Source organism: Cnephaeus nilssonii (genome assembly GCF_951640355.1).
Source record: "Cnephaeus nilssonii genome assembly, chromosome: 9".
In the NCBI taxonomy this organism is placed as follows: Eukaryota; Metazoa; Chordata; class Mammalia; order Chiroptera; family Vespertilionidae; genus Cnephaeus; species Cnephaeus nilssonii.
The window spans coordinates 9,967,447-9,976,465 of NC_137080.1; the positions used below are offsets into that span (position 1 = coordinate 9,967,447).

The 9,019-nt window shown below is 44.7% G+C and overlaps 1 protein-coding gene across 1 annotated transcript; it reads left to right on the forward strand.

Annotated features, from left to right (window-relative positions):
- Positions 1 to 4,813: 4,813 nt before the first annotated feature.
- Positions 4,814 to 4,969, forward strand: LOC307104659 (large ribosomal subunit protein eL39-like; the record flags this gene model as incomplete). The annotated part of the gene is made up of 1 exon (XM_079779657.1): positions 4,814 to 4,969. The coding sequence occupies one exon, from the start codon at positions 4,814 to 4,816 to the stop codon at positions 4,967 to 4,969; it is 156 nt and encodes a 51-aa protein (XP_079635783.1).
- Between the last annotated feature and the right edge of the window lie 4,050 nt (positions 4,970 to 9,019).

Here is a 9,019-nt window from a genome sequence, read left to right on the forward strand (position 1 = left end):
TAATTGTTTGAGATATGGAGATGTATTTTATGACCCAGCAGAGAATTCAGAGCATCTCACTGTTCCTCCATGTTAGGGGTAAATATTACCAGTGAATCTCCTAGAACTTCTTGTGGAAAGAGAGAATGTGAGGGTCACTCTTCAGTTAGCAGGCTTCTTGTATTGGTCTCAAACATTACCCTGATGCTCTGGACGCCAACAAATGTTCTGGGACTTGACCAATGAGAAGATCATGATTTCTCCAAATCCCCCACCCAACACAGCGACTTTCCTGTGATGCCTCCCCCGACTCACCCCCTTCAGTGAGAAGTAAGCCTTCATGGCAGAAACATCCCTACTTCTCAAACTGGTTGTATTTCCCCACAGACAATGGGTCAGTATTCAGGCTATGTAATAAACTCCTACAAATAATAAGGATCAGTCTAATTCTCCTAAATTTGGGCAAATGCTTTGAGCCATTCACAGATGGTGAATAAGCCCATAAAAAGATTGAACGTGCCAGGCCAGTGGGGCCCAGATGGTTGGGCATTGTCTGATGGATGGAGAGGTCAGGGCCCATGCCTGGGCTGGGGGTTCACTCCAGGTGGGGGCAGCTGTGGGGTTGAGTAGTGTATTCAGTGCATGGGGGAGGCAACCAATCTCTCACACCAATGTTTCTCTCTTTTGCTCTCTCTTCCTCTCTCTCTAAGAACAGCATGTCCTCAGGTGAGGATTTAAAAAGAAAAAAAAGAACCCTAGCCAGTTTGGCTGAGTGGATAGAGGGTAGTCTTGGGGAATGAAGGATTCTGGGTTTGATTCTGGTCAAGGGCATGTACCTCAGTTTCAGCCCCAGCCCTGGTCAGGGTGGGTAGGAGGGAACTTAATCCATGTGTCTCTCTCACATTGATGTCTCTCTGTCCCTCCGCCTCCCTTCCACTCTCTCTAGAAATCAATGGGAAAATATCCTCAGGTGAGGATTAACAAAAAATAATAAAAATAATAAAAATAATAACAAATAAAAAGATTGAACGTGCCCCAGATCATCAAGATAAAACAAACAATGGGATACCCTGCACACCCATGACATTGACAAAACCTCAGTATCTCTGTAGGAAGTGGGAGGCAGGAAATGGAATGCCAGCCATTCTCTTACATTGTTAGTAGGAGAATAATTGAACCACTCCTTTCACATATATGTCACCACATCCCGACAGTGGATGAGTTTCTCCTGCTACTCAGAAGTGCCAGTGTTAGTTCCAGGCTGGCAAATGTGGACCAAAAGCATCTAGGTATGTGGTTGTTTACTCTAGTGTTATGTGTCAGAGCCAAGGATGAACAATAAGATACCCTACTGAAGTGGAACGTGTTTTTCAACATTGTTTAAAGATTTCTATTTCTCCCTACTGGAGGCAGAAGAATCTGAACTCACAAAGAAAATGAAATCACCAAAATGTCTAATGAAATTATCTTAAACTTTCCATATATATATTTGAGGACTACTGGTTGACGTACAATAACATTAGCCACATAAGTCTAAATCTGTCCACATATATTTAAAAATAATACTGATCAACAAAAAAGGCAAATAAAAAACCATAACCTATATCTTCCGCATATCAAAGAAATGAAAAATACCTAAATCCGTCAGTTCCTTTCAGTCTAAGGGACATTATCAGAACAAATGTTGAAACTTGAGTGGGGTCTGAGGATTGGATTGCAGTAATGTGTTGCTGTGAAATCAAATCTACTTTTGTGATTGTGTTGAGGTGATATTGGAGAGCGTCCTGATTTGTAGGAGATACACACTAATGTATGTGGCATCAGAGGACATCATGAAAAATGGAGACCTCAGTGTGAACGGCTCCTGTCATATGGCTCAGGAAGAGAAGTTCTCTGTACAGTATCAGTTCTATATCAGTTTGTGCTTGTTTGAGAAGGTTTTATAGTTATTAAAAATGGGAATTTAAGAAAACCATGATTTTCAGAATTTGATGCAAGAAAATAACTAGCTCAACAAATACAGTACAGGTCCTGCTGCTTGGTCAAAGGAAGACCCCCCCCCCCTTGTTCCCTTCTCACCCTTCTGTGCTGCAGCCTTGCCAGCTGCTCCCCCCTCCACCTCATCAGCATGGCCAGCCCAGGCCTTCTAGAGAGAAAGCCGCTCAGGCCTGGAATGGGAGGTGTGCAGACTCTCTCTTACAGATCCTGACCCCACTGTGATGCAGGAGCTTCCAGGTAACCAAGTCAGAATATCAGAATAAGGCTTTCAACCCTCCAAGTCGTGTGTGTGTGTGTGTGTGTGTGTGTAATCCTCCCTTTCTGTCCCATTTCACTCCCGAAATCTCCAATACCCCAGGGTCAAGCTACTGCCCTATCAGCTCTTCCTCATCATCATGACTAGGCTTTCTGTTCACAGACCACAAGGATGTGGATGGATGGATAGATAGATAGATGATAGATATAAATAGATAACAGATAGATATACAGATTTATTATAAAGTATTGGCTTGTGTGATTATGGTGAGTGTCACGTCCAAAACCTGCAGTATAGGCCAGCATACTGGATCCCAGGAGAGCCAGTGGTACCCCTGAATTCTGAAGACAGTCTGCTGAAGAATTCCCTCTTCATTTTATTTTATTTTTTTGGGGGGGGGGCGGGGGGAGTGGCTGGATGGTGGAAGGAAATCAGTCTTCCTGTCCTTTTCAGGCCTTCAACTGATTTGACAAGGCCTACCTACATGTGGAGGACAATCCCTGTAACTCCAAGTTCACCAAGTTATTATATGTCCCCAGGCTACATTAGTCATCTCCTCTCCCTTCCCCTGTGTCCTAACACCCTAGTCCACAGTCAGAATATCACACCTGCTGAGAGGGGCTTGTATATTTTGTGCCCCATACTTCATGTGGTCATTGGAAATGCGATGTGTCCCTTTGTCAATTGTGTAAAACAGAGTACAGTAGTCTAGGACATGCTGGTACTCGATCACTCTGTGCTAAATTGAATTCCCTTAGGGAAGAGGAGCTGGAGGAGAGTTCTCCTCAGGTGTGGGTCGAACTGTAAACATAATCACCCAGGGCAACCCATCCTGACTCCATGCTTGCATCCCCACTTCTACTCAGTTCATCGCTAAGATCACTCTGGCCATCCCCAAGAGGGAAACCCTAATGCATTCTTGCCTTGGCTCTCGTGAGTGCAGCAGGTATTGTGGGCAGAAATGTGAGGGAGGAGGTTGGTGTCCAGTGGCTCCAGCTGAGGAGAGGTCTTAGCTTGGTGTAAGGACTAGGAAGTCCTGAGTCCCCTGCCCCCATCCATGAGCCTTCTCCCCATTAAATAAGCAACATAGACTAAAGGATGGATGGATAGATAGATAGATAGATAGATAGATAGATAGATAGATAGATAGATAGATAGATGATAGATATAAATAGATAATAGATATACAGATTTATTATAAAGTATTGGCTTGTGTGATTATGGTGAGTGTCACATCCAAAACCTGAAGTGTAGGCCAGCATACTGGATCCCAGGAGAGCCAGTGGTGCCCATGAATTCTGAAGACAGTCTGCTGAAGAATTCCTTCTAGTGAAGACAATGAGCTCCATGTGACAGTTAAGTTCAATTGTCCTGAGGCTGAAGGCAGGTGGAGGAAGCCTATGCCAGGCCTCTCTCCACTTAAACTGAGGGACATAGAATAGCAGCAAACTCTGTGAACTAGCAGATATAAAAGATTTAGAAGGTTCTGGGCTGATTCACTAGAGCCATTATGCAAAAGGGGCCTGTGCTGTGTGCTTTGGAAGAGAAGAGACCTGTGGGGTGGGCAGGACACAGGCTTGGTTGGGGTTAGATCTTGGTGGATCCAGGAGAACTGTGTGTAACAAGAGACTCCATGCATAGGGCTGGGGGACAGAAGCCTGGATTTAATCCCTGGGAGGAGGCAACCAGGAAGGGCCTGGGAGGCTCACCCCACAAGGCTGGGTTAAGGAGGTCAGTGACGGGGAGAACAGGAGGGAGGAAGGAGGCTGGCATGAAAGACCTGGCAAGAAGGCCAGGTGGGAGGATGGACCTCTCTGGACACCTGCACATCCTGGTTCACCCCAATGCTTGTTCCTGGCCCCCAGACTCACACCAGACCCCAGGAGCTGGTGGAATTGGCTCCTGAAGCTATACTAGTGGGTGGGGACTATATCCCACATGTCCACACACACGGGAATCAGGTATCTGGATGAGTTTCTGGCTGACGTGCCTGTGCTAGTTTCTTCATCTTTCCATGCTCCCGTTTCACATTTGTGATATAGGAAATGCTGCCTGAGGGAATGTAAAGATTAAACGAGGAGATCATGCAAGTAGCCTGGTGCTGCCCTCCCGGAGGTTGGGGGCCAGGGTCTCTATGGATGAGAGAGATGGGCCACGCACTGCAGTCCATGGCACTTCCTCTGTCACTTGAGCTGCCTTTGAATGTGAGGATATAAAACCACTCACAGGACCCTCTGAACAAGAATCGGGAGAGCTTCTCAGACTCAAGAGGCCATGGTTTTAGGATGATTATCCGTAAAGGACCCCCGCCTTACTTCAATGCTGGTTGGTGCTGTGTGGATGGTTGAATGAATGAGACCAGTGTGAGGATGGAAAGGCCAAAGAGGCTAAAACCATTTGCAGAACTGAAAGCCTTAAGTGCCCTGACTGACCCCTATCAGAGGCCTCCAGGTGGCACTGTAGGTCTTCCCATTCTTGTCTGCAGAACAAGCTTGGAAATATAAATCCTGAGTCAGTATCTAAAACGTATTCCAGCTCTTTCTCCGTCATCAAGGTGCATGCGTTAGCTTCTCCTTCACCATGTCTTCCCACAAGAGTTTCAGGATCAAGAGATTCCTGGCCAAGAAGCAAAAGCAGAACCGGCCCATTCCCCAATGGACTCGGATGAAAACTGGTAATAAAATCAGGTACAACTCGAAGAGGAGACATTGGAGAGGCACCAACCTGGGTCTATGAGGAATCACACGTGAGAGATGACTCACATACTTATGCTGTATCCAGGTTGCCTACACCTTTTAATGATTGAAAAGATGGCTACTGTCTGAACAGTTGAGGCACTTAAATTGGAAAATTACTGGATTCATGATTCTGCTCTGTTGATTTTTTTTTTTTCTGCAGAAATAGGTTGGTTCAGTGGTAAATGTGTGAGACCTTTTAAAAAAATAATAATAAAAATAAAATTTATTCCAAAGAGGAATTATTTTTGTTAACAAAATGCCTTGGGCCCTAGCTAGTTTGGCTCAGTGGATAGAGCATCAGCCTGCAGAGTGAAGGGTCCCAGGTTCGATTCTGGTCAAGGGCACATGCCAGGGTTTCGGGCTGGATCCTCAGCAGTGGGTGTGCAGGAGGCAGTCAATCACTGGTTCCCTCTCATCATTAATGTTTTTATCTCCCTCTCCCTCTCCCTTCCTCTCTGAAAGCAAGAAAAATATATTTTTTTAAAAAGGCCTTGGGCTCTACTGGGTTAGAAATGGCTAGAAAAACATCATTGATGACAGGACAGCTAAGAATGTCTTCTGCCCCTTTCATTAAGACGGAAGTGCTCCTAAAAATGAAAAGCTCGAGTCTTTTAGGAAAAGAAGGAATGACTGTGAAATCAGGAAAGGAACAGAAAGGGATAGGTGGCCAGGGGAATGAGGTGGAGGAAGGGGGCTGGAGGGCTGAGGGAATTCTTAGAACATTGGGAGAAAGTGCAGAGCCCACAGGTAACTGATTAGGGTGTGAGGACGTGGTAGCTCATTAAAGGTTGAATGCCTTCCCCGTGTGGGTGTATGTTTATAATTAAAGATTATAAAGGTTTAATGTCTTCCCCGTGTGGGTGTATGATTATAATTAAAGATTATAAAGATTTAATGCCTTCCCCGTGTGGGTGTATGTTTATAATTAAAGAATAGATGGATTGATGGGTTAATTTCTTAGAGGACTTCCTATCTTGAGAGTCAATGGCTGCATCAGTATCCCACCATCCTCCTTTCCCATCCCACCTCCCTCAGGGCAGGAGTCCCCACCCAAGCTAAGCAATGACTCAGACTTCTTGGACTCTTAGATGGTTTCCAAATGTCTATGCATCTGAAAGCATTCCAGGCCTCCTCATCTTCCTGTGCTTTAGTTAACCTTTAACCAGGTCAAAGGTCACTTCTTTTTTAAAAATTTCTTTATTGATTTATCACATATGTGTCCTTGTCCTCACATTACCCCCCCATCTCCCCAGTCATGCCCTCACCCCCTGTTGTCTGTGTCCATGGGTTAGGCCTATCTGCTTGCATAGAAGCCCTTTGGTTGTCTCCCTGCAAAGGTCACTTCTTAGGAAGCCTTCACCTCTTTCCTCAGACTGAATTAAGCACCCCCAATTCTGTCATCCTTAAAAAGGTCTACCTTGTCAACATGTCTAACTGAATGATAACCAGACATTTGCTGTCTCCCTCAGTACATTTGCCGTCTCTCTCAGTACACTATGAGCTCCATAAGGACACAGCACAACCCCTCTCAATCTTTACACCCCTGTACCTGATAGTGACTGTCACATAATGAGTCAGTAAATATGGGGGCGACATATACTGCCTGGGGAAAGTAGGTGCTGAGGGAGGTGTCTTTTTTATTTGACAGGGCTTTGTTGTGGTTTTTTTTTTCTTTGTTTTAGTACCACCATTATAGTCCTCAGCCATCCTGTCAAATACAAAGATCGTCATATTGATCATTTCAGTCTTCTTCTGCATCTGCCTTGGCATCCTGGTCCTTTGGAAATTAGGCATCATGGAAGGTGAGAAGCAGGCTGGCCTCTGGCTCTTGGGCAGGACATAGTCTGTTAAGGACTTGGGAGAGGTGAGCCATGGTCTCCCCAAGCCCCTGTCCCCTGTCCCCTGGCCCATCTCTACATAGAAGTGATGCACTTCCTTAGTGCTGAGCCCCCACACTCCACAGTAGCCATTGGAAATCATGTCTATAAAGTGTAAGGGGTCAGTGGGGGTAAAGGGGGACATATGTAACACTTTCAACAATAAAGATTTAATAAAAATAAATAAAATGCTTTTCCTATGAAAGTGGCAAATTTTAAAATCATACCTAATTGTTAGTTAGCCTTATATCATATTATCGTGTTTATTTTTAACATGCATAGTTATTATAACTAGTATTTTAAAAGTCTGATGATACCTTCAGGGGCCATTCTTTTCACAAGTGAAAGTTCCCCCTTATAACCAGCCTCCTTAAGCTCTCTGAGGCCTAAGGCAAAAAGAAATCCTTATGTTGCTTCAAGGGCATCTCACAGTGACTACTGCTGTTGGGGTAAATACCTCAGAGGTGAAGGAACCTGCAGCCTGTGGTATGGTGGTAGCCTTTAGGGCTAAGAGGCCACTTTTTTCCAGCCTCAAAGTCACTTAGATACAGACCCTACATTTTAAAAAAATTTCTCCTTTTCATTGAATGACAAGAAACATTGGGCTAATTTTTCCCCCTTTCTGAAATTTTGACCTTCTAGTTCTTCCTCCACCTCTGTTCTGGATCTGAAATCTATAGGTTTCTAAATGTCAACTCTGAAAATAAAACATGAGGGTAGAGACTGCCATTTTTCTATCCAATTACTTATTTATTTTTGTCTTTCTAAAGTTACCTTTAACAGTGTACAACTCAGAACATTCAAGCGTGCAATCAAAAACTTTGCAGACATGCTAAAAAGCAAGAAAATGTGATCCACAATCAAGAAAAAATATGAATCAGTAAACGCTGACTCAGAAATAAACAAGACCCAGAAGCTGCTCATAGGCAGCTAGGACTCTCCAGTGTAGCCTCCTCTGGGTGGCATTTTCATACGCCTTATTATGTCCGTAAAACACATCTCCTCTTGATGTCATATACTCTAACTATAAGCCCGGTGCATGGATTTGTGCACTGGTGGGGTCCCTCAGCCTGGCCTGCGGATATCCTCCGAGGGGTCCCGCATTGCAAGAAGGCGCAGGCCAGGCCAAAGGACCCCACTGTTGCACGATGGGGGCTGGGGAGGGAGCGCTGGAGGGCTCCAGGACATGTACAGGCGTCTCACCTAGTCCCCCAGCAGCAAGCTAACCTACCGGTTGGAGCATTTCCCCCTGGTAATAAGTGCGCCTCATAGCACCCGTGGAACAGTCACTTAAGCTGTATATATATATTGAAGGCCACTCCACAAGGTGTAGAGATAATTTTTCAGGTCCCAATATTGGGCTGTGTTCATATTTCTAGTTTTGTTTGTGGAAACCTGAGTAAATGTGACTACTGATTTTCATATTTTTCAACAGCACTGTGTTACCCAAGTACAGCATCTCAGGAACCTAATGTGGAAACAATCAGGGACGCTGGAGGTGAAGGATGGTGCCTGTTGGTTCCCTAGTGGAGCTAGTCCATTCATCTGGAGCAGTCCCGGGAGTCACAAGAATTTGTGGAGAGCCCCTTCTCCCCAAGAGCTCATGCCCCTTTGAACTGATGCCCTCAGCAGGTCCTGTTGGTTAGTAAAAAAAAAAGAAAAAAGAAAAAGGTTGATTTTATTGACTGTGCCAGGCAGTGGCTAATTGGAGACTTCAGTATAATATTGTGAAGACACTAAGAGTTCCAGAGTTCTCTATTATCCTTTCGTTTCTGGATTGATACAAACTTTATTTTCCCTCAAACCTTGTTTTCTCCTTTTGGATCCTAGAATGCTGATGCTGCAAATGAACAGGCGAGACCCCTGCACGCCACCTGTGGAAGTGCAGTGAGAGTCAGCATGCCTCTGGTTAGTGGAACTGCCAAGATGAATACAAGAAAAGCCGGTGCGGACCTACGCAGTTTTAGATGTCATAATGTTAAAAATGTCTGCAGTGGGTTTATTCCCCAGACGAGAGCAGTGGAGCATCTGTTGTGTTGAGGTGAGGAGTATTAGGGAGTGAAATTGAGAAGCCCTGATAGGTTGATAGTCGTCATTCCCCTTATTAATTTATAAAGACTGAAATATAGAAATAGAATAGAATAAGTTGTATTGAGTCAGTTGCCCTGACT